This window comes from Daphnia magna, linkage group LG7, assembly GCF_020631705.1.
Source record: "Daphnia magna isolate NIES linkage group LG7, ASM2063170v1.1, whole genome shotgun sequence".
Lineage (NCBI taxonomy): Eukaryota > Metazoa > Arthropoda > Branchiopoda > Diplostraca > Daphniidae > Daphnia > Daphnia magna.
The window spans coordinates 10474922-10498600 of NC_059188.1; the positions used below are offsets into that span (position 1 = coordinate 10474922).

The 23679-nt window shown below is 40.2% G+C and overlaps 5 protein-coding genes and 2 long non-coding RNA genes across 18 annotated transcripts; 4 read left to right on the forward strand and 3 right to left on the reverse strand.

Annotated features, from left to right (window-relative positions):
* Positions 1-287: 287 nt before the first annotated feature.
* On the reverse strand, positions 288-6164 carry LOC116926122. 3 transcript variants are annotated; one of them, XM_045176394.1, is made up of 11 exons: positions 5634-6164; positions 5325-5448; positions 2772-2925; positions 2519-2710; positions 2154-2456; positions 1703-2089; positions 1357-1643; positions 1170-1295; positions 972-1062; positions 642-871; positions 288-526 (listed from the first exon to the last, which is right to left on the reverse strand). In XM_045176394.1, exons 1-11 carry the CDS (start codon positions 5701-5703, stop codon positions 436-438), a joined length of 2055 nt encoding a protein of 684 aa, XP_045032329.1. In that variant the 5' UTR covers positions 5704-6164; the 3' UTR covers positions 288-435. The 3 variants fall into 3 exon arrangements, with proteins under 3 accessions (XP_045032329.1, XP_032788806.1, XP_032788807.1); XM_032932915.2 differs by having other exon boundaries at positions 1122-1295; positions 5634-6161; XM_032932916.2 differs by having other exon boundaries at positions 389-530; positions 1122-1295; positions 5634-6160.
* Positions 5338-7868, forward strand: LOC116926124. Its single transcript, XR_004395868.2, has 3 exons — positions 5338-5460; positions 7523-7581; positions 7648-7868. It is a non-coding gene; the product is annotated as an uncharacterized LOC116926124 (long non-coding RNA).
* A 431-nt stretch (positions 7869-8299) lies between these two features.
* LOC116926123 lies at positions 8300-9526 on the reverse strand. Its single transcript, XR_004395867.2, has 3 exons — positions 9397-9526; positions 9032-9320; positions 8300-8890 (listed from the first exon to the last, which is right to left on the reverse strand). It is a non-coding gene; the product is annotated as an uncharacterized LOC116926123 (long non-coding RNA).
* A 4452-nt stretch (positions 9527-13978) lies between these two features.
* Positions 13979-15302, forward strand: LOC116926128. The gene is made up of 5 exons (XM_032932930.2): positions 13979-14127; positions 14345-14601; positions 14751-14824; positions 14885-14937; positions 15006-15302. The coding sequence occupies exons 2-5, from the start codon at positions 14350-14352 to the stop codon at positions 15107-15109; spliced, it is 483 nt and encodes a 160-aa protein (XP_032788821.2). The 5' UTR covers positions 13979-14127; positions 14345-14349; the 3' UTR covers positions 15110-15302.
* A 47-nt stretch (positions 15303-15349) lies between these two features.
* On the reverse strand, positions 15350-18302 carry LOC116926127 (carbonic anhydrase 2). The gene is made up of 8 exons (XM_045176397.1): positions 17377-18302; positions 17141-17285; positions 16895-16924; positions 16654-16815; positions 16422-16572; positions 16235-16340; positions 15933-16160; positions 15350-15871 (listed from the first exon to the last, which is right to left on the reverse strand). Exons 1-8 carry the CDS (start codon positions 17395-17397, stop codon positions 15563-15565), a joined length of 1152 nt encoding a protein of 383 aa, XP_045032332.1. The 5' UTR covers positions 17398-18302; the 3' UTR covers positions 15350-15562.
* An 11-nt stretch (positions 18303-18313) lies between these two features.
* Positions 18314-20621, forward strand: LOC116926126 (isobutyryl-CoA dehydrogenase, mitochondrial). Of its 3 annotated transcripts, none has more exons than XM_032932927.2 (11): positions 18314-18556; positions 18634-18734; positions 18801-18970; positions 19063-19175; positions 19246-19319; positions 19379-19652; positions 19722-19819; positions 19900-20052; positions 20117-20164; positions 20232-20349; positions 20517-20621. In XM_032932927.2, exons 1-10 carry the CDS (start codon positions 18436-18438, stop codon positions 20340-20342), a joined length of 1263 nt encoding a protein of 420 aa, XP_032788818.1. In that variant the 5' UTR covers positions 18314-18435; the 3' UTR covers positions 20343-20349; positions 20517-20621. The 3 variants fall into 3 exon arrangements, with proteins under 3 accessions (XP_032788818.1, XP_032788817.1, XP_032788819.1); XM_032932926.2 differs by lacking the exon at positions 20517-20621 and adding an exon at positions 20438-20500; XM_032932928.2 differs by lacking the exon at positions 20517-20621 and having other exon boundaries at positions 20232-20500.
* LOC116926125 lies at positions 20581-23072 on the forward strand. Of its 8 annotated transcripts, none has more exons than XM_032932920.2 (5): positions 20581-20722; positions 20796-20809; positions 20876-21031; positions 21166-21288; positions 21365-23072. In XM_032932920.2, the coding sequence occupies exon 5, from the start codon at positions 21387-21389 to the stop codon at positions 22953-22955; it is 1569 nt and encodes a 522-aa protein (XP_032788811.2). In that variant the 5' UTR covers positions 20581-20722; positions 20796-20809; positions 20876-21031; positions 21166-21288; positions 21365-21386; the 3' UTR covers positions 22956-23072. The 8 variants fall into 8 exon arrangements, with proteins under 8 accessions (XP_032788811.2, XP_032788814.2, XP_032788812.2 ...); XM_032932921.2 differs by having other exon boundaries at positions 20599-20722; positions 20900-21031; XM_032932923.2 differs by lacking the exon at positions 20876-21031.
* The last annotated feature ends 607 nt before the right edge of the window (positions 23073-23679 follow it).

Here is a 23679-nt window from a genome sequence, read left to right on the forward strand (position 1 = left end):
GAATTTGGGCGGTTTAGTTCTGATGCTGGTGTAGTATGTGGATCGTGGTGTTGTGCTAACGAAGGCAGACTTTGTTATTGGCTGTTTATGAAAGGCTTCTTTAGTGGTCTCGTTCGCCATCTTGACCCTCACTCTTTGCGCCCAGTCATCGATTGTTTCTCCTTCGATTCGAATCGGAGGGCTCTCCGTTTCTTCTAGACGAACCCACCACTTATCAACTGGCAGGACGAGTCCAGGAGGACCTTTTCTGATCACGTGACTGTCGTTTCCTAGCACGGAAACTGTCGGGCTATTTGGGCTTCGAGTGTTGAAAAGATTGGCTTGACTGAAAATAACCAATCCATCCGGATGAATGGCCGCGTACATAAACAAAATCGAAAAGCAAAGAATGACTAGGAAAACGAACATGAGGACCATGATGGCGAACCAACGGCGTCACGTCTGCCTCGCAGTGGCTTCCGATTGGAATTCATCCACTCGATCTTCATCAGCTAAACTGCCATCGTAGTCCAGCGACGGCTCGCGTCTACCTTTCACCGGTATTTCAATCAAAATTGGTTAGGGCCAATAACACAATCCGCCCAGCCAAAATCCAGCGTGTTGAGGCTGGTACAACAAACAAATTTTCAAGACTCACTGACCTGCTGTTACTCCCACTGTTTGATTTGCGGCTGGGCCGGTTGGATTTGGTGGAACTTCGACTGACGCGCGTTGGGCTGCCCATCTCGTAAAGCTCGTGAAGTTCCTGAAGATTAGATCCTCTTGAAGAGCCTGGGATCGGCCGTCCTAAATCCCTCGGTCGTGTTGCTGCAACTCTTCGACTCTCGCGTTCACGGCCGTCTCGACTGGGCGTCATCGCACGTCCGGGAATCTGAATTGAAAAGTTATGCAATTTACGGATGGTGGCTCTCCATTCTCAGGTCAATATTTTTGCAATAAAATCTACAGTCTAAGGTGTACATGCTACCTACTCGCTTTCCGTTGCCTTGCGATTCACGAGTGGATGCCGACGAGCCCGTCGAATAACCAGTGTCCTGACGTGTTGTGCGTTTCTTTTCTTTCCTAAAACAATAGGCGTAAGAGGGCTATTATTATTTGATCACAGTTTGTGATTATATTACGATTGACTAGTTGAACAACGACTGGACACTGAACGGTTGGTTGGTGACCTGTTTGACGGCTGTGGTACACCTCCGGCCGTCTTGCGGGGCATGGGCACTGGTCGTGTTTGACTGGTGCCCGCTCTTGGTCTTGACGATGGATTCGATCTCACTTCATCCACCACAGCATACCGACTGAACAAAATGGATGGATTATATTAATTTGGTCTTCAAAGACTACGATGGGGTTATTTACTTGTTTGTTCTACGTTTTCCAATCTCCTTCTCTCTGGAATATTCCAATTCCGCAGAGCTCTGCGATTCTACGTCATCGTTAGCCTCTTCATTATCGTTATCTTCTTCTTCCAAATTGCTGAGCCTCTCGGCTTCAAAATCGGATTCGATGAGATCACCTCCCTCGGCATCACAACCTGCCCCTAAATCGGCACTGAAACACGTCGATCTGTCGGGACTGGAATCGATTTCAACCGACATTTCGGCCGTGACACTGAGATCGCCAGTCGATAAAGATCTTCTCCTTCCCTGTTAAGAAAAAGACGTCAAGAAACTACAAATGTTTCGCATTTGTTTGAATGACCGACCCGTGAATACTGTCTCCATGATGTGTCATTTTCCGTGTGCAACAGGAACGCGGAACTATGCGCTGGATAAACGGCCGTTCCATCATCCTCGGATGCCGTCCGCACTAATTTCGCCACCGCACGTTTCGGTGATTTAGGCGATTTGCCTCTGACACTGGCGGGACCAGGTGTCACTTTAACGATTTTAGTGGCACGTAGGTTTCTACTGGACTCCATGCCACCAGCGCCACTTCCAGGAGAAGTGCCCCGTTTCTTACTGGAATTGCTGGACATGACTTGATTCTTCCCTATCACCGTGTCCCCTTGCTTACTCGATTTAAATCCTTTGCGCTTTTCGGCTTGAACGACGATGAGCCGATAGAATTGGAGAGTAATGACCAACGTGTTCTGCGTCAAAGCCGAAATGAGACATTTTTAAATTAAAATTTGCGTTAACGAGTGGATTTAGAACCTTGCACGTAAAGAAAATGTTGGTTTCGCTGATAATTTTGTAGTGCAGAATGAGTAGCAATCGAAAGATAAAGAATGGAGCATCCTGCAGGATTATGTTGATAAGGATAGACCAGACGTCGACTGAACAGCACACATTTTTGGCCGTGTGACAACAATTGGGCTTCTTCTCTTTCACGCGCAATTTGCTTTTCTTGCTCTTAGTTGGACTGGCCGTCAACACCATTGTGAATTGAAGCAAACTCCACGACCAGATTGCCAGGATGATGATGCATAACACACGATTGCTGGCCACCTTGTCGTCCTGCGAGATCAATTATAGAGTGCACGCAATGAGCGCAAGAAAAGAGAAATCAATTGTTTCACCTTGAAAGAGTCGAAGAATTCGATGATGTCGGCCGCCGTGCCGATGTAAACTAACAGCAATTGAGACAGTTGATCTCTGGTGAGGTCACCTTTGGGTAATAACCATCGACCAATGATGAGAATGAGCATCAGAAGCTGTTGGATAACAGTGGCCCATCTCTCTGCTGAAAGCGTCAATGGAATTTTGACGCCCTTAAAATCAAAAGATGTTTCCAATCAATTGCCTATTGAATTCGAGGATGAAGACACTTACTCCAATCTCCGACAGCTCTTCTGTGGTGTTCAGCGCGGAGAGCGATATGTTGGGACCTTCTCGTTCTTCAAGCCTCCTATCCAATTTATCGAATTCCAGGAGCCAAATCGACGGCACGACACTCGACAAGTAAAGAAAAACACTCGGGCAAAACCTGAAAAAGAAGTCAACTTTAGTCCACTTTTCCGTTCAATGGATTCTCCGATTTAATCCCCAACATTCAATAATGTGATTTGGCCAATGAAATCCATGATTATACATCACACTGGCACATCCAGCACCGTGTTAATGAACTATGCAACGCGATTCAATGAACAATGCATTCCTAATTGCTTAACGAGGCTTATAGACAATGAGATGTCTAACTATCCACCATGATTATAACCTGACCATATAATATGTATAGTGAGCTCAGAGTTCAGTCAGAAGACAAGGCAGCAAGCCTGAAATCCGGTGTTCACGATCACGCTGCCACGTGTATTGCGACGCACCTCCTATAGTACGTATATCTTTGGCAGGGTTGCGGAAGGTCCACTAATCAAGCGAAACAGATGGAAAGCCATACAAGGGATTGTAAAGAAAGGTCACTAAAAAGAAAATCTTCTGTATAGAAATACGCAGTCGTCGTTTCCTTGATGACAGTTTCGCGGCCAAATATCCTTTGCGCTGAATGCGTGAGTTGTTATGCTCGTTTCTTTTTTTCTACCTCTCTTCTTCTACGCAATAGTCGTATCCCATGGCCTGCGCCATGCTAATGCAATGACATAAATTCAGAGAGCAGGAAATGGGCAAGTCGAAGCTTGGTTTGTTAGAAAAAGAAAAGCGACAAGATCGATTCTGTGCTTTTTGACGATCCAATGAATGGCAGATAACGCGAGTCACTCAGCCATAAGAGTATCAGTTGTTTGCTGATTCAGTTCTTTGCCGTCTTTTGCAAACTCGGCAAATATTCTTGTGGCTTCTACATACCGGCAGGACAATACAGACAAAAAATCTAGGCGGATGCAGAATACCAAAAAAGAACAGCAAACAAGAAATATGCATTTACACAACAACAACAACAACATTGAAAAAAAAAAAAAGATGCCAAATATTTTAAGACTCTATGCCTTATATACTCTGGCAAGCTCATCATTTACTACATTTCGGATTTACAGGGTCTTTATCGCTATTTAAAAAAAACAAAAACAAACAAGTAATCAGATAGTATACAAATACTTTTAGACGGTTCTATACATAGAAATGGCGTTTGTTTTAGTGAAACACGTTTTTATACAATGTCAACATGTTTGGGCCGGTTGGGTGGGAAACACCATCGGGAAAGACGTCTATCACGTGATTGTATGCTGCGGATATGCATGCAATCGATATGTACACCCAACTCGCTTAGGATTTCGCCCTTGTTGACATGTAGACGCAAAATTCTATTTGCCAACACATTCTCGATTGAAATGCTTTTGCTGGCTCAAAAAGATGATAACTATTAATAGTTGATGTATGCATTGTTTACGGCCGTGGGCTTGCATTCGAAAATAGATGAGTTGGCCATACATTACACGACAAGGAGAACAGACAGCACTTTAAAAAATTGCCTTCCACTCTAAAGCGCTCAGATTGGAGATATGATGAGCCATTGTGCGCTATTTAAATTGATTGACTTGATGTTCAGCGGCTCAAACTGCTTAGATACGTCGCTTTTCCTATCGCCTCAGCGGTACGTATACATAATTCAGCGAAGGAAATGATGGAATTTGTGTTTTTCTTTCTGCATAACGGTGACACGGAAAGCGCAAGCTGTACGATCTGTGTATCCGTAACGATTGCGATATTGAAATTTGTTTAAGCATCAAGACTTTATCTTCTCTCCCCTCTCTAATTCTAGCACTCGACTGTAATTGGCGATGGTGAATCTTAAGCATCACAATAAAAGAGACAGAAAGGAAATCGATGAAACAAATAAGGCAAATGGATTGCGGTTATTCCATTGTGGGTACCCCGTCATCGATACGAAGGACGTTGTACCCTTGCAAACTATATAGTCTTAATACTATTGATTAAATCTATATTATTTAGCAGAGTATGATGAAGTGTTTAGCTCTAAGATCTGCGGCTGTTTATACATGAAGGAGGGACGTGTTATGTAGATGATTGCTGATGGATTCCTTGTGCGTAAGATCTAAACTGGTTACGTGTGATGGATTGACATGTAACGCCTTTACACCACCCATATAAGCCCGCCCAAGTCGGTAACCAATATAGCTTTACAATGTGATGTACAGATCTATTTTTGGCAAGCCAAGAAGTTTATCTTTCTTATTCCCCACTCCAGCAGTTGACGGGAGGTATTTGGACGCTGCACACTCGCTATTGGTAATCAACACTAACTGGCACTGACAGGAGATCTGGAAGACTCAGATAGAACGACGGGCCAAAAAAAAAAAAGGGTTGGGTTCGCTATACGATGGATTCCTTTTGCACGTTAACGCCGATCGGTTAAAATAGAAATCAACGTGACACATCGTCATCGGGCAAAGAAATTGGAATAATACGTACCATCTCCATTCTTGGTTAGCTTTGATAGTCAGAGTAAATATTCCTTCGAATGCTAGCACCAGCAACGAGATCGACAGGTACCAATAGGCAGGATCGTCCTTAATGGTCGTGACTCTCCATATCGCTGTGAAATGACGTAAGGGAAAAACACGTTGATTTTCATTCAATCACATTGAAATGAACTTGATTAACAATTCACATTTTTTTAAACGTTTCTTCTGTACATTGAAAGTATTGCTTCTAAATGACGTCCCAGCGCACGCTAGTTCAACGTGAATATCAGCGGATTGGACATTTAATCGTACTAACCTATAAATCCGTGTCCGGCGAAAATCAGACGTGTCAAAATAGCTTTAAGAACGTCCACCACTTTGCCCATGTCTCTGTTGACCAGTTGGCTTTGAACTAAAACCTTTAAACCTGCCAAAAGTTGGTGAACAGTATCCTTCAAATTCAAAAGCCGAAGAACAAAGGCTACACTAAATGAAAAACGATGATGAGCGCGGCTCTTTCAATCAGCGGCCGTTGCTGTTTTAAACGTTCATTTTGGCTGGCTGGAACACTGGCCACTGGAACTGAAACGTCACACGGCACGCACGATAAAGACACGAGTCGGCTATTCGACGGAGGCAAAAGAATGGCAGTTGCGAATCCAGTGGAACTAGAGGATAAACATTCCGTTGGCTGGTAGTAAAAAATGGTTTTTTTTTCTGGGCTGTTGCCGGATTTAAAGGAGAGGGAAACTGAGAAGGGACTCAATGGAAGCAGAAAAGAAAAACAGGGGGAAAACACATCGCCGCAAGAGAGAACGAAAAAGAAGGGTTCCGCGCCGCCGCAGTAATCTGGCAAGTTGCCGAAGACGTCACACACCCTTCAGAGGGTCATCATCTGAAAATGTTGCCGAAAAAAGAAATCAAACAACAACAACCGTCGACGATATCATTATACTCTTCCGCATCGACGTCGCCGTTGTTGAAATGTGCTTCCGCGGCAGAGCCCAACGCAAAGGCCATTGACCAGTTGCGGCCGGATTGGTTTCCAACGTCTCAATTTGACGTCCATTCTTGTTTCTTCTTCTGTTGAATTGAATTCACGCCAGTAAATTCTGGAATTAAACAGCGATAGCTCAAATGGCCCTGTATTTTTTAAAAATCAAATACAATAAACGAATAGACGGCAAGGTGTCTCGAAAAATGCGGTGATCTATCAAACGGTATCCTTGTCCGCTCCATTTTCCACCTATCAATTCGTGCAAGTCAAGCAATCTGTTGCATTATGCAAGGGGTCAAAGAAGCTCTTTATTTTTTGATGCTATTTAAATTCAAGACTGTTTCCTATGTCTATGGTGTTGAAAAAAAAAAGCGACATTCGTTCAACATCATGGTGAGAGACGATTGTGGGTTGCAGACGCAGTGATGTATGAGGTTGATGCATTCTTTTTTGTTCTTTCCGAACGGGGGAGGAAAGGGATGTCCAAAGATTTGATAAATGCAACGGCACGAGGCTTTTTGGCAGCTAATCACGTTGGATCCTGCCGAGCTGCACGAAGGTGCATCTCCTACTTTTTTTTCTTCTTCTTTTCTATCTGTCTATGTTTGGCTACGTCTACTGCCAAGGAAACCGAAACTGGTATAGCTTAGACAAGTACAATGTGGAGGCTAGACGTTCACAAACGAACAAAACATCCGAACCAACGCTTTCATCCTTTTGTAAAATAAGCGATCCACTGATGGTCGGTTCGAGTGCAGCAGTCACGATCTTATAGCTCTGGCCAAGTTTGAATGCATGTCTATAGTACGTAGGCGGTGATAAAGAAAGGGTAGTCATTACGTCATTGGGTGTTTTGCATGTACGTAGGCCTATATAGATGCACACCTAGGAAACGATTGATTTGCATAGATGTATGTCGTTAAAGCTCGCGGCCCAATTGAATTCAAGTTGAGACTATATACGGCCACAGTGGGAAATTTTGTACTGTGTCTATTTGGCAACCGCTTTCGCCCCGTGTGTGGTCAAATGCAAATAAGACGATGACGCTCGTGACGGCGGAAGTGGTTTTTTGTTTGTTTTTTTTTTTTCTGGCTCTCGGAATCGTTTCACACAACGGCCGTGGCTATGCATGTCAAACTGCCAAAGACCTTTGCGTATATATATTTTCGTTTCCTTTTTTTTTTCTCTTTTTCATGTTGTTTTTCCAGCTGGGATGTTCCCGACTGTTGACGAAAAAATTCATTTTCTGAGGGCGCCACATTTTTCGGTAACGTCTGTAAAACAACATTCAAAAAAAAAAATCCTTCTATTTTTTTCTGAATGCTTTCCATAGGCGCATGACGGCCATTGCTTGTAGATGATCCACTAGATCGACTTCGTACATATATCCAAAACCCTTTGGTGATTAACGACGTGCTGGCAGCCACAGCGATTGGCAACCTTTTCTCAACATGAGTTATTGATTATCCAGTTTGAAAACGTTATGTTACGGCTAAAACAGTGTGAGATCTGCATTCGTTTCTATAAGCTATACATCTATCCTTTCTGAATGGCTTTACGGATTCCGGTAGCTTCGTTTCCGGCCCGCAAAATGTTGAATCGATGCTCTACAGATCCCCTACTTTCCATCCGTTCCTTCAATAACTGCGTTGTTTTCTTTAACTAATTTTACAGTTGATTTCTGGATCCTATCGTAGGTCCAACGTGCTGATCACAAAAACATTTCAAAATGAATATTTGAAGTTGGTTTAAACGGATCTAGTTTTATCATCACTTAAACCACAGAAATATGTAAATGATTTCCAATTGAAGAGGAGCTGAGGACGTGAGTCTCACCAGCCTTCTCAATCACTCCGTAAACCAAGTAATCAATCAATTTTTAAAAGGCATTCGCTTCGTCCCGATATTATTCATAAAAAATAGATCGATAGAAACGTTTTTAAAACGTTTTAAACCAACGATGACAAGGAATTCTTCCTTCTTATTTTGATGGTGACAAGCATTTGCGTAACTTAAAAAGACGCCCAATGTTTTATAGATAATGTTCTTTCACCTTTCAGACAGATACAAAAATCATCGATAGATCATCGCCGTGGTTTCTGTGAACGGCTTTTAGCGAATAAAACTCATCGGGAAAAGGGTCGAACAAAAGAAGAAACAATGCAGTTGTATAAAAGTTATTAAGGTGTCCAGAATAGTGCGATACTTAATGATGGCTGGGCATCAGTGCGATCCTTCAAACGAAACGAGATAACGTAAAAATGGGGCAATAAGTATAATAACGTAATGTATCCCATAGAATGCGGATGCAAGAGCAGGAGGAGGTTGTCTTGGCTGTTGGCGCACGTCCCAACAATCCAGAAAATGTTACACTAACATTTATTTCTTTTCTCCATTGGTTCGAGGTCGTCTTAGTCTTGGTCTTGTTATTTTATTTTCTTTTCTTTTATCTCTCCTTTCGGCGATGGAAAGGCCGGACATTTCTTAGCACTTGGCACGGCTTCCGACACTCGTTCGGTAGAGACGGCAGACCAGGGAAAAATCTCAGATTTGGCTTCTCTGAACCGGACAAATGGCTGCGAAATTCAATCAAATTCTCGTTACTTCCGTTCGACAGTCAGATATAATAGGGACTAAGAAAGCTCAAATCTTTCAGCTCACTTGTTCTTGCAAGCTTCTCCGAAGCCTTTCGCTCTGTTTTTTTATGAAAAACTTACCTTTTGTTTTTTTTTTGTTTCTATATTGTTTCTTTTCTGTCTTCTAATTCCATATCGACTGCCATTACATTCCCACAACACATGTCTAAAATAAACTAGCATCGTAAAACAAAAAATTCGGTTTCCTTACGTCTGGGCAACGTTACAGCATAAAAGTAAATTTGAGTTTTTTTCCTTGCAAATAATTGATGTTTTATCATTTGTTTTTCAACTCTGTAAACTCGCTTTCAAAGTGGAGGCATAAACACGTTACAAAGGCATATGTACTCTATGCTCCGGATATAAGGACCTAGTGGGGGGAAAAGAGAAGCATATAAGAGTGATTAGGCTAACTCTGTCATTTTTCATTTTTGGCCTATGTGTACCTCAGGAATCGATAAGCACTTGATACTATCCAGCTCTTAAAAAAAGGCTAAAAATAAATTGAATTACGTTTACTGAACAAGAGACCCATTGAGACAAATCACGTCCACCCACCGCACACACACGAAATTCACGTATTTTCTTTTTGGAAAGCAAGTCTAACTAAACAAAATAACTCACTATCCCAGCCAAAAATCTGAGACAATTAATTGTACAAGTTTACAATGAATCGCATACTAGTATAATTAATGATATATTAGCATGATTTTATCATACTAGCTTGTATTAAGTATGATCATAAAGTAACAACATGCAATTTAATACATGCTAATAAAACAGAAGCAATTAATTATGCTAGTTTTCAATAAATCGCATACTATCAAAATTAATTATTTGTTACTTTACTAACTGGTAATAAAATGTGATATAAAAGTAATACTATGCAGTTTGATACAAGGCGGAGGCAATTATTGCTTAATGTATATATTATTAGAAGTCAATTATTCTAAGTTATATTTTAGTTTTCAATAGATCGTGTTTCACACCGATGAAACAAAAGTTAACATAGTGCATAGATGTGATTAGTGCGTAAAATTTTGGAAAATTATTATATGGCTGTTAAAAAGGATATAATTCTTTCGGGGTTAGCAAACCAGGAATAATGGAAAAAAGCAAAATTTTTACATTTTCCCAAATTTTCGGGGGTGTTTATACCATTCATTATATTATCAAATAATATCCTAGAATTTTTTTGGACATATGAACGCCTGAACCGAATAAACGAGAATATAACCCGAATATTTTATGGACTTGGAAAGTTGGGAAGAACCCATTTTTCAGGGTATTTTTATTTTGTTTAGCCACTTCTATTCCAAGTATCCGCATTAATACGAAAGTTTAACTTTATAATGTCGATTTATCTGTTTCAATATTATTATGTTAATTCAATTAAGTTAAGTTATCATTATAAATTTCACAAAAACAATTTTTATGAATCGTTGATGTTCGAAAACCAAATTCTATCACGTAAAATTAAATGTTTCCAAATATTAAAAAAATCTCAAAAATTTTTCTATCACCTAACGCACTTGAATCGAATCTGGATAGATATTTTTTGGAACCATCACCATCGAAGGTGGCACAGTTGGTAGCACGTTCGGCTACCGATATATAGTTCCGTAGTTCGAAACGCATTGAGTACAATTCTCCCATGATTCAATCTATTATTTAACTTATAGTATACCAAAATTGGGACACAATTCATTATTCTTTTTATCTAAAAATTATATTTTAGACTTTAGTATGATTCAATACATAATTTATATCTTCCTCAAGTGTCCCAATATAAACATGTATTAAAACATGCATTTAATTGTGTCGGATTTTTGGCTGGGTATCTATCCAGTAGATGGCATAACGATTCCAATGACACAACAATCACAAAATAATAATGTAAGAGGGTTGACCATTAGCTCCTTTTTCTATAACTTTCTGCTAAAGTGCCAACACTGAACGACTTTGACTATAGCTAATGGTTTCAATCGCTAGATGCACAAGTCGGCTATTAACACCTTTCTAAAGGCTTCCTTGTAATCCTAACACCACCGCTAACATACACGCAAAAATGATCCAATTGCATCTTCTAAAATGCTAGCGCTAAACTCCACTCTCTGTTAGCAATCTGTATTACTGTAACCCAACGACATCTCGCTCTGAAGCATACTCCATTCACAACTATTGATTTATCCAGGTCCAATGGAAAGGTTTCAATATAGTCGACGCACTTGAAATAATAGATTGTGTATATAACGTCACGTAAGCCGTTCGCTATGCGGCGCTTGAACGTTACACTTTACATCTAAGTTTCAAGCCCGCAACATAAACCTGCATTACTCACAACACAGTTTGTTACATTAGCATCATGGCTTTGTGACTAGCTACTTCTTCATATAGTTCTATATCACATTTAGATATGGACGCTTTGCATTATCAAGCGTTTTTGCTCGGTGCGCTACACTTTGTTGTCAAACTGACTGTTTGGAAGATTCATCAGGGTAAAAAACAAAAATGACCGCATTCATCAATTAATTTGGTGATCGCTATCCATCGAATAAATAATATAACACTCGAGCAAACTATACAACGATGAAGCACCAACGCCAAGATAGTGAATGGGGCGAGATTGTTGCCCAATTGTAAAGTAGCAGATCTTCCCACGGATTGATGGGGGAAAAAAAATCAATACTCTTCAGTTCGTTTATCTTTTGGGTAGGTCTATACAAGATTGGCTTGTTTCCTAAAACAATAACTTGTGAGTTTTATCGTTGTTTCTTTTCTCAATTACTTACTTTCTACTAACTCAGAACTATATTTTGTGACGCGTTTAGAATAAAGGGCCATATATAGTTCTATTATAATCTTTCCTAATTGTTTAAATGTTCACACATGACCTTCATTCGTTAAATCTCCGTTGAAGGAGTGGTGTACCGTTTCACGTTAGATTGGGCAGCGTGAAGGACGCTAGGACAAATTGAAAGACATCGGAGCGACGTTTCAATAAAGGATATTCTTGTCTCTTTGATGAGAAATTCCGATACGATCGGCTTAGGTGCCTGCTCTAAAGTGGCTCTTACGCCATCGTGGTTTGTTGCACACGAAATTAGTTGATTAAAGATGACTGGTTCCTCCCCTGTTCGTTCAGTTTATCCTTTCGTCCTATGTTTTCTCAAGTTGTTCCCAACTGAAACTAATGGATAACCATAATTATTACAGAACACCTTCGCAGGCCGATATACAAACCAATGAGGTACCGCAAAGAGCAGAGAAAAGAAGGTCATTTCCATATAGGCCATTGGATCTTTTCGCTCCTTCCGAGCTACTTCAACATCCTTGCTCTACATTAGATGGCGTGGGCAGGTACATCGGAGAGAACTGATCCACTGTATACGTTTCTTACTGCATTCACTCCAAAACATTCTTCGAGGAAAGGCAAGACAATTTTAAAGAGCGAAGTCACTGGAGATCAACAGCATCGATGACGCAGATACAAGGACAAGTCAATGTAAGGACAAGTACAGTACGTGTAACGTAAAAAAGGGGGGAGAAAGGTATTGAACAAGGATCAAGAAGAGGAAATGCAATCGACACCGGGTCAGCAGCGGTCAGGAGTCAATAAATGTAATGTGCAACAGGCCACTTGACTTGAAAGGATATCCGAGCGGAGAAAGAAACGTTTATTGATTGTTGACCAGTAACGGGGGGAAATGCGCATATGAAAATCTTTGTCGCACGTACAGCAGAAGTTTCAAACATTGTGCTCTGCACGAGTTATGCAATTAAGTGTTAGTGCAATTGATGGCACTTTTGCTAGTAACAGAGTTCTGCCTTCCCTTAAAATACCGTGCAAAAACTAGCGAATAGATAAAGGATTTTTAATGCCAAAGTTTTATTTTTAGGAAAGATTTACGACCAGCAAGCGCCAGGACAATTGAGGCATTTCTGCGATGGCACCTTTGTGTTTGCTTTTATTCGGCAACGTTTACTACTAACAAGGTTAAAATTTACCGACTGTCTGCATCGCTTGGTCTATTCATTGATTTCAATGTTTTATCGAAAACTTTATCGAAAACGCACAGAGTGCTCGAACTTTTGAAAACTCTATCGCAAACTCCGCCTGTTCGCCTATAGAAATAAAATGCCCACGCATAGAAAGACACTTGTTTCCTCTGTGCCTGATAAGTTTGACATAACGTCAAGAAATATCATAAAGACTTTATAAAGTTAAAACAATGGCCATTTTTGGTTACAGGGTCGTTCTTTTTTACCGACTGTAAAAATCGATCATTCACATTTTAGAGAAATCTACACAAATATATGCTCACAGCGGAGAAATGGTCTGTTAAAATGTAAACAATTGCGACACGTAATTGCGCACCTCTTTGTGTTTTTCTTTTACCAAAATAAGCGATTTCCAATCTAGTTGGGGGAAAAAAAAAAGAATCAAAATCAAAAGCACAAAATGTTCTCACGTATGTTTACTTTGTTGGCACAATATGGTCTTACGTGCGTAGGGCGGCGTACGGTCGTACGTGTATTCAATAAGAATTCGTATCACGTTGTACGAATTCCTGATGTCTTCCGCTTTTCTCTATAGACCTATAGTTTCGGTTGACTTTAAACACTTTTCCTTTGCGCAAGGATAAATCAAAGGCATGATAGGATTTTGTATTCTTGTGTTTCCTGTCCCTGTATTTTAGATTTTTCAAAACTAAAAATACAACCCTCGAATGCATTGTTGTTAGCTGTCTGTCCGTTATATATACGCCCACGATATCAGTAAAACTGGTGCGTGCTCAACTGACCGCCTATTCGCCATCGCGGCCGTAAGGCTGCACTTGAGAGAATGGAATTCTCTCAATTGAAGCAAAACAGTGATGGTCTTTTTTTGTTTTCGGTTTGCTTTACAAACAGGGACATGGAGGTGTGCAATTTGATTTGGAAGCATAGCCCACTGTCTATTGGCTATGGCAAAAGAGAGAACGGGAGACTTCCTTCAGCTGCCATTCTTTATTTGTTACGCTTTTTTGTTCTGCGCCTGGTCGAAGGCAACCGTATAAATAGCGACACAGCAATCGGAAGGCAACTGTCGACGGAGGAAACAGAAGTTTAGTTCACAACTTACCAATACCCAGGAGCATCCCTCCTTCTAATCGACACCTATATCACACCGAAAAGTAAGTTTTAATCAATCACATGATCATTGATAGTCTCATCATGATTTAATTCACACACGTTAGATTGTGTGTGTCGAGTTGCTAGAATAATGCTGAAGGATGTGGTCGTGTGATGCTGATGTGTATATCACTTGGTAGACTAGCCTCAATACTGTCAATTCAAAACGTTGTTGTTGACGGTGCAATCAAACATTGCTGATTCGTTCCAACTTGTTAGGTGACATGTTGGCGTTTTTAGTTGTTGGACTGCTGCTTTCGGCGGTTCATAGTATTCGAACCCCGCCGTCCCTGTCCCAGATCGTAGAGAACTCTCAGCCAACTTCAAATCCATTGCGTTGGTTTCGTCAACATTCTTCGGAGGACGTGCAACCATTGGAACGGACACATCCTCAGCTCTGGTATAGCCAAGCAGTTAGACGAATGGCCCAGATGCACGAAGAACCATTTACTGACTATGGGCTGAATGTATACCGGGTAAGCTTTAAATCACTTTCTGTACATGGTTTAGGATTATAGTTTTTTACTCGGTAAGAGTTGTGATTCAGGGCAGTGTTCAACCTATTGATTTAAGATTTTCAGTCATTTTTATAGTTGTGTTTGATTTTTTGAAAACCCCAAATTAGGGAAGCGACAGTTTTGCTGCTCCTGGTTTAAGTACAATGGATAGAGCGGAAATCAGTGACCTGTCCAAAGAGCGGTAAATATACTTAACCTATATTACTTGACAGCAAAGCTTTTTCATGTTCTCCCTATACAGAATGCAGAGAATCACTTCTAATGAGCTACCGTACATGGAAAAACGAGACAGCTGTAAGTGGAAAGGATAACGTGACGTCCCAAAATGAATTTACGATTATGTTTCAATGTTTGTTTTTCAGATTTATCAATGTGTCACTTCAAGCTTTGCAATCTGGGAAGAAAACGACGGATTTCTCAGGGAGGACAAATGGAACTCGCTCCTGGCATCCTTAACTCCAATTAGTCAAACCCAAAGAAGATGCCGTTGAGGTTAGAACCTTTGAATACAGAGATGGCAAGAAATATATGTCATAAAACGTTAAACGAAACACAAGGAAATAGATTGTAAATGATACGCGTATACGTGACGCGTGGGAAATAAAAAAAATTCATTTGTAAACTGCTCGATGTACGGAATAAATTGATTGGGTACAGTCGCACCACGGAAAATGAATTCCTTTATTTTCGGTGAATGACACGAAGCATTGTCAAAATTTGTCTGTTTGTTTTGTTCTCTTGAAGCAAACGTCTTTTCTTTATCTACGGAACGATGCCATCGTACAGGAAATGGTTGACTGATGGACGTAATATTTCTCCAAGAGGTTGACGGGTCCCCAGGATATAATTTATTATGTATTGCACAACAAGATCGTGACTCTGATTGAATTTCTTCACATTGACACAATGGGCTTTCATGTCATCTAACCACAGAATTCCAATTAGGAATTTCCAAAATATTTTGCAACTTGTCTGAACGATTAAACGGTTGCCACTTGAAAAATTCTTGCGAATTGAACTCGGAATGTTTAAAAAAATCCAAAGCCTGTTCCCAGGATTGGAACTGTTGAACAGGTGATGACGTCAGACTATATTTTTGTTGATTAAACGATTGATGATCATTCCCAGAGCGATAAGTGATAACCCTGCCACGATCTTCTTGAATCGGTCGGAAATTGTCGTTGAGTCTGCGACCTTTCTTGTCAAACAACTGCCGGAACTTCCTCAACTACAACACGAGTTTTAATATTAGGCTGTTAAAATCGACTAGTATTGGAAATGTAAATTACTTGGTATTCAGAAACAGTGATGGGCGTCTCGAAAACAGTCCAACTGACAACCTCTTGGCAAGTGGGAGTCGTTAAAGAGCCATCGTACCTGTAGAAATTCTGAATATTGGTCGGAAGAAGGTCTTGCAAAAGAATAGGATTGTGCAGTTTAGCTGTTTGGCCACCTTGCAAAATATCAACAAACTGTCCGACGATGTGTTGCAAGACACTGTTGTCGGCTGATCCACTCTATATATCAATTAATACAACATCTTACAATATACGGAAAGAATATTGTGGATTTCAAAAGCGATTGAATATACCTCCATTAAGATAGCGAGAACTGCAACCCCGTCTTTGTGTTTAGTAGCTTCGGCGAACGATATATACTTTGAATTATAGTGAACTATGTGAAGCTCTCCGGAATATCTAGGCCAAATGTTGGATACATTATCTATCAATATTTTTTTAAATAGTCGAGTCTCCCAAAAGTAAATGTAATATACTTACTGTTTCGATTGAATTAAATGTTCACTGCCACGTACGGAGTCGCCACCCCAATGGAAGTGGAGTTGCACAAAATTGAACTGATCCGGCAGGCCACCACCTCTTATGAATGGCAACATGTTAGCAGGGTAGTTACGGGGTAAATCAAGCAGAACTATTATACAGATAAAATGTTACCAAAAAGAAAATCGTTTTTATGATTTAGCTATGGAAATCATGTTTAAAATTTTCGTACCTGTGTGACCATCGTTGGTGATACTCATTGGCCAGGTGCGGTCATAATTGCCAAAGATGAGCTTCGGGTAGCTCTTGGTGATTGCCTTGGCAGGATCAATATTGATTGGTGACTGATAATTACCGTTGCAGCTGTCGTAGACTTGGCTCCAACTCGAAGAATCTAACCGGTTCAGTTTCACAACATGGTTTTCAAAAAATTGCTACGTATTTAATGGAGTGAAGCGCACGCAATAAATTACCTTCGTAGTTCCAGTAGGACGCCATGGAATCTGTTCATAAAAAAAGGTGTAATGCGGCATATTCAGTTTTGCATCAAAGTGGATTACACAAATGATTTAAGGGAATTCTCCAACGAGACCCGTTGCTTAAGGATAATGTATGAGGTTATACAGAAACTTAGACTTTGCTTTAGGAAACGTTCAGTGTATAGAATTTAATTTAGCAAACTAATATTTAATAAGGGGTAGATAAATTTAGAGTTGTACTTGTTACTTCCGTTGGCTCAATTATTTCGGGTTGAATGTCATCTAATTCGTTCGTGAATCTTTCATCGGTGTCAATTAAATTGTAATGATAAGCAAACGGCAACCCAAACGTTAATCCAAAGAACTCTGTGATGTAGAGAAGCATCTTAAGAAAAGAAAAGTTACAAGGTACACAATTCCAGGGTAAAGCAAAAGAAAAAAAAAATCTAAATGAATAAATGGAAGTCAGTGCTTACTAAAGAAAATGTAATAATCATTTTCTCAAGGAAAACGTCTTGCAGGAACTATCCGAAAAGTTTGAAAGAGAGACCTCTAAGAACTACTGCATTAATTAAAGGATGGACCAGCCCAGTTTATATAGAGTGCCACTGTATTCACGTTATGCACATAACGAGTATTTTCACCTACGCTGCCTTCTTTACCAACTATTGGCTTTCTGCATAGGTTATTCCCCCGCTTTGAGAAATGGTAGGTCGTGCTTCATCAGGGGACTTTCGTCGTGATGATTGTTACAATAACGAAGTGACTAAGAATTGAAATGTCTCAAAATGAATTCGATTTTTCTTCGCTCCAACAATATTACAACATAGATAAACCTGCATGGTTCTGTGTGTACATCTCTATTGAAAGTCCTCCCGTCATTTTTATTTTAAAGAAACGTTACCATAACAGAAATTTCAGAACAGAATTTCTGTCGGGAAAACTCCCTCGTCCCTAAAGTTTTAATTAAAGGCGAACCGGACCCAGATGCACACATACTTTTACGTCCCACGCCAACAGAAAAAGTTGTTCTGTCGCAACAATTTATTTTTCAGGACAATCACTAAGTGGAAAATTGGGGGCGGGTCTATTATCAATGATGACGGGGCACTAACAGAGAATCTATAAAGACGAAAAAGGGTGTTTTCAGAATTGCTTTAGTACCGATGATAAATGTCTTAATCGATAAAATTGGAATTCCGGAACTGATTCGGACACTGAAGGTCGCCAGCAGCAACTCTAGATCGTTGTCTAATGTCATGCAGTTGCTACACTCTAAAAACAGAATCACGTTCTATAAAATTTGTTTGAAAAAATAACCATTGCCTAATAGGAAATGCACATTGTCGAGCAGGAAATACACCGATGAAGACTGTTTGAGGTTTTAGATCTGGCTACGTCTAAATCTAAGTAGAGTCGTCTGCATTACGCAACGAAAACACGAAGTTGTTCGGTAAAGCGGATCTACACTGTGCTATTAGTACCTGTGTTTTGTTGTTTGCAGTTGTCAGCTTAAACTCGTCGACCTATCGAAAATGCTGCCTTGCGTCATTCGCCAGGTTAAATTCTCCTCAACCCGTCGTTTTGGTCATGCGAAAAATGTTTTTCCAAAAATACTTGGAATCTGTCATCGAAATCTGGTTACCAGCGTAGATCGTACGTGTGGACTAGAAAACTATTTAGTTTTTTAGTTTTATGTGTTGCTTTGATTAAACTTTAATCCAAATTTGCAGCTTCCAGTGGGTTAAGTGAAGAGCAGCAACAAATATACAAAACAGCTCTAAATTTTGCTCATCAGGAAATGAGGCCTCACATGGCTGAATGGGATGAGCATGTAATTGGTCATCTTCATACATTAAAGTTTAAATTGCATATCAAGTTTATCTGTCATTTTTATTAGGAAATATTCCCAGTTGACACCATGAAAAAGGCTGCAGCCCTGGGATTTGGTGCTATTTATGCAAGAGATGATTTTGGTGGCACAGGGCTTTCACGACTTGATGCTTCCATTGTATTTGAAGCTCTATCACAAGGTTGTGTTTCAACTACTGCCTACATTAGCATCCACAAGTATTATCTTCATATCCCTACTCCTTGTTAATTACTGTTTTATTATTTAAGTTGTACTCAGTTGCATCTTAATTTTATTTGTACTATTTTAGTATGTGTGCATGGATGATAGATACCTTTGGCACTGAAGATTTGAGAAAACATTGGGTCCCTCAACTTGCAAGTATGGAAAAGCTTGCATCATATTGCCTGACTGAACCTGGAGGTATAATGAGAAAGAAACTCATAATGTAAAGGATATGGTAAATGGTAATGTGTTACAATTACTAATTTAGCTGGATCAGATGCAGGCTCTCTGAGCACCACAGCAAAGAAATCTGGAGGTGATCTTATTCTCAACGGTTCAAAGGTGATTATCTTTTCTCTCAATCTTCCGAACCGCTTGAATACCATTGCATTACCGTTTAGGCTTTCATCAGCGGTGGAGGCGATACCGACGTATACCTAATAATGTGTAGGACTGGTGAACCAGGTCCGAAAGGGATTTCTTGTGTCCTCGTTGAAAAAGGAACGCCTGGCCTTAGTTTTGGGAAAAAGGAGAAAAAAATCGGATGGAATTCACAACCTACTAGAGCCGTCATTCTGGAAGATTGCCGCGTTCCTGTCAGCAACGTGATCGGCAAAGAGGGTCAGGGCTTTAGTATTGCAATGAAAGGATTAAACGGTGGTCGAATCAATATCGGTATTGACTTTAACATTTTCTAAAGATTTTCTTATTACCCTGAATGATTTCTTTGACACTGTTCTATAGCGTCCTGCTCCTTGGGAGCAGCACAAGCAAGTCTGGAAATTTCAAAAGATCACCTCCAGGTGCGTAAGCAGTTTGGGAAGCCACTTGCTGATTTTCAGGTGAAAAAAAAAAAGCATTTAGGAATATTTATATTAATATTATTTCATTATATTCATTCGTGTAAATTTCTGGAATGTAGCATACCCAATTTCAAATCGCAAAAATGGCTACAAAACTCGTTGCGTCAAGGATGATGATTCGGAATGCCGCCACGGCTTTGGAAGAGAGCCATCCTAATCACGTCACTCTGTGTTCAATGGCCAAACTTTATGCCACAGAAGCGTGTTTCGAAGTATTTTCGCCTTTTTTTTTCCAATAACCAAACTCGCCATAACTAGGATTTTTCTTTGCATTAGATTGTCAATACTGCTTTGCAGTTGCATGGTGGCTATGGCTACCTGAAGGTATGAGTGCCTCTATTCATATCATTAAAAAAAAGGAATAATATTTTCATAGAAATGTAATTATTAGGATTACCCCATCCAACAATATCTCAGAGACATTCGCGTGCACCTAATCCTGGAGGGAACCAATGAGGTCATGCAAATGGTGATAGCCAAAGATATTCTGAAATTCAAGTAAATTATTTGTAAGTACATCCCTTGATTTAGTCAGTTTCTTTTTATTTTATTATAATTTTTTTTTCTTAATGATTATTTGCGTCGGGGGGGGGGTAGTGATACAACTCGTAAAGTTTGGCTTTATTGAGTATATTGTAATAAAATCAAACTGCCCATCTTGTTACGGTTTCTTTAGTCCGCCGTATAGACCTATGGCTTTGTGGATTGTTTCAAACATCGTGGTTTCAAATGTTACCGTGGTCGTGGTTACCTGTGAATATAATACCTGTGAAATCTAAAATTGCCGAAAGATGGCACTACTGGTCTAGCAGACGAAAGTTAAAAGAAGGAAGAAAACAATTCTCAAATTAGCCTTTATCGTCTTCCATCAGAAATTGATCAGTAATTACAGTTTGAAATAGTATTTTTCGTTACAATCAATTAAATTTTTCATGTTGGACGTGCTGTGTCTCAGGCAAATCGTTGTTGGTGAGTAGAATACTTACTGTACATGATCATTGTTTAGAAAAGAGAAGTATCAAACATAATTTTCAGTTGTAAGTTTATTTATGTCAACAGGTGTGTTGGATTAAGAATTCAGAATGAAATGCAAGTTGTGTTTGTTGGCTCTGTAAAAGAATTGGACAGAGTAAAGAAAGGGACATAGACATCATTCCCGATTCTCCGTGTGGCCTATTCTTAATGATGAAGGTCAGGCATGTCCCTAAACTGTTCTCTTTTTGTCATGTATACTTCAATTTTGTTTCCTGTAACCTCCAGCATATCCATACTTCAAAAAACCTGTCCTAGTGAAACTCCTAAAAATGTTAAAATATCTGCTATAGGTTATATTTCTCCTTGGACTTGCCTGGAGTTGCTTATAGATGAACTGTGGGAAAACGCCGGCCCGTCATTGTGCATTTAATTTTAATCAAGAATTAACTGCTGTGAAAACAAACGGGAAAAAGGTAAAATTAACACAAGGTGCAATGTATTTTACTTTATCTCATTGGTTCAATCAGAATTTTTCCTTAAATATTTCAGGTTCTTCTTGTATGTTACCAAAATGCCCTCCAGACGCCCACCGCTCACAGAAGAGCAGAGAGTTGAAAAGAATGCAAAGCTTCGCGCAAGAAGGGCTGCAGAAACGGCTGATGCTAGAGAGAGGCGGTTGCAGGAAAACAGAGAACGAAAAGCTGCATTAAAAATACGAAGGCTCAATAATGACAAAACTCTGGAGACTCATGCTGCACAAGCTGCACGTAAACGAATAGCACGTCAACAAGAAACATCAGAACAAAAAGAAGCTAGGCGCAAACAAGACAGATTACGCCGTCGAATTCTCTGCACTAAAAAAAAACAAGAAGAGCAAGAAATAGTAACTGCTTCAACGATATCCTCATTTCAAATAAATTGTGAATTAAAGTCCGGTTGGAAACGTGACCAGAATACCTCAGAAACGACGATGGAAGTAGGACAATCGGGCGATGCGAAGAGTGTGCCCACGGTCCTTCTGCTTATTCTTCCTACACCTGTTGAATCAGAAGTTAAGCAGATAAAACAGGAACATGCTTGTAAAGATGTAGCGCCCGTTCAACCGACTCTTCCCGTGCCTTCTACACAGTTACTTCGTCTTCTTCATCAGCACAACGAGAACGGGGTACAGGCGAATCTAAGTGATCTGGAACTATCAGATCCAGACGCCCTGGTAAAATCCACAGGCTCAATAGGAAACGAAAGAAAAGGGATAGCAAGTTATGTCTCAAATCAGCAGAAAAAGAAAGGTATACCGTGTAGTTCTTCAGTAACGAACTCTGCCGTCCTTCAAACTATTAAAAATCTGCATCAAGCTCCTGCCAAACAGCCCCATATCCTTCCTATGCAATCAAACAGTACTCTAAGTCTTGAGAGTCAAACTAAGATTGTAACACTTTCTCTCCCACCTGCTACCCCAAAGTCTGAGAGTCTGCCAAATGTCACCGTCAAAACAAAATCTCACACACTTTCTTCATCGTCCAGAGCGATAAAGCCAAAAACGCCGAAACCGCGTCTTATCCTTCCAAAGCAGTCAAAGAGTACTCCAGGTGTTTTGCTAACTTGGTCTTTTAATCAAATCAATCGGATTCCCTTGGCGATCTCTGCCGTTATTCCACCTAGTTGCCAGAAAAGGACTATGTTACCAATCGTATATGACAGCCAATCTAAAAAGGCAACTCTTTCCCAATCGTCGGTTACCCCAGAATCTGTGAGTCTACCGATGGAATGGCCTGTAACAAAATCTCACACAATTACTTTAACGAACGAAGCAGAAGAGCCAAAAGTAGCAACGAGCATTCCAATGAAAACTATTGTGGTCAAAAGCCTATTGAACAGTCCTCAGGCGGCCGGAAAGGAAATCAGTGACAGCTTGCGTCCGGCTGAAGTTCTTCAAACCTGTTCACGACAGCAGGAATCTAGCATCTCGAAAAATAACAGAAAAGTTCTTCCTGCGCAAGACCCGGGGACTATTCTCAAATCACTTCGACAATTTCGACCCCTTCGACTACCTGGATCAGCTCTGGTAAAAGATGCTACAGCGACTCATCCAGCCTTAACAGCAGCAAGAGCCAAGATTTCTTCTAGTGTACAGTTTTAGTTGTTGTTGGAGTTGCCTTTGACATTGCTTGGCTCACGCCATTTAGCCTATTTTAAAACTGATAATTGATTTCGTTTCATTACTGTTTTATCGGTATTATATACGTAAAAAAAATTATATCATTTATAAGTGTCTGAACTGATTTACAGCAATACGTGACACTGCAAGGACAGAAAGTCCACTAATAGAGTCATCGTTTTTTTACCCTTTATCCATGAGGTTACGGGGTGCCTAATCGGGGATACATACAACCCCGATTGCAATCAATCGATCGACGTAAAAACATAATCGATCGAGTCAAAATCGATTATTATGATGAAAATCGGGGAGATCGCCCCGAATAAACCCGACTCTACCTCGTAGTTTGAATTCCAGGCGCCATTTTTGCAAATGGCGTCGGGGCAAGCGGGTTATCCTCAATGTTTGCCCCGCCCCACCCTGGCCTACGTAGTAGCACCCCGATTCAGCCCGGATTGCCCTTTTATGGGGCGGGGCGGGGCGGTTAACCTGATTTTGGCTAATCGGGGTCAATCGCTTTTTCTGAGGAATAACTTTGAATTTGAAAAAAAGAATTTGTTAAATGTTTACTGGCGAAAAGGGGTAACTGTAAGCAAAGTTCTGAATGTTTTTGTTTGTTATCTGGTCACGTGGTTAACGAAAGAAATAAATGGCCGCCTCGTGTTTTGTTTCCATTTCGGTACAGCAACCTGTTTAGCCGTTCTTC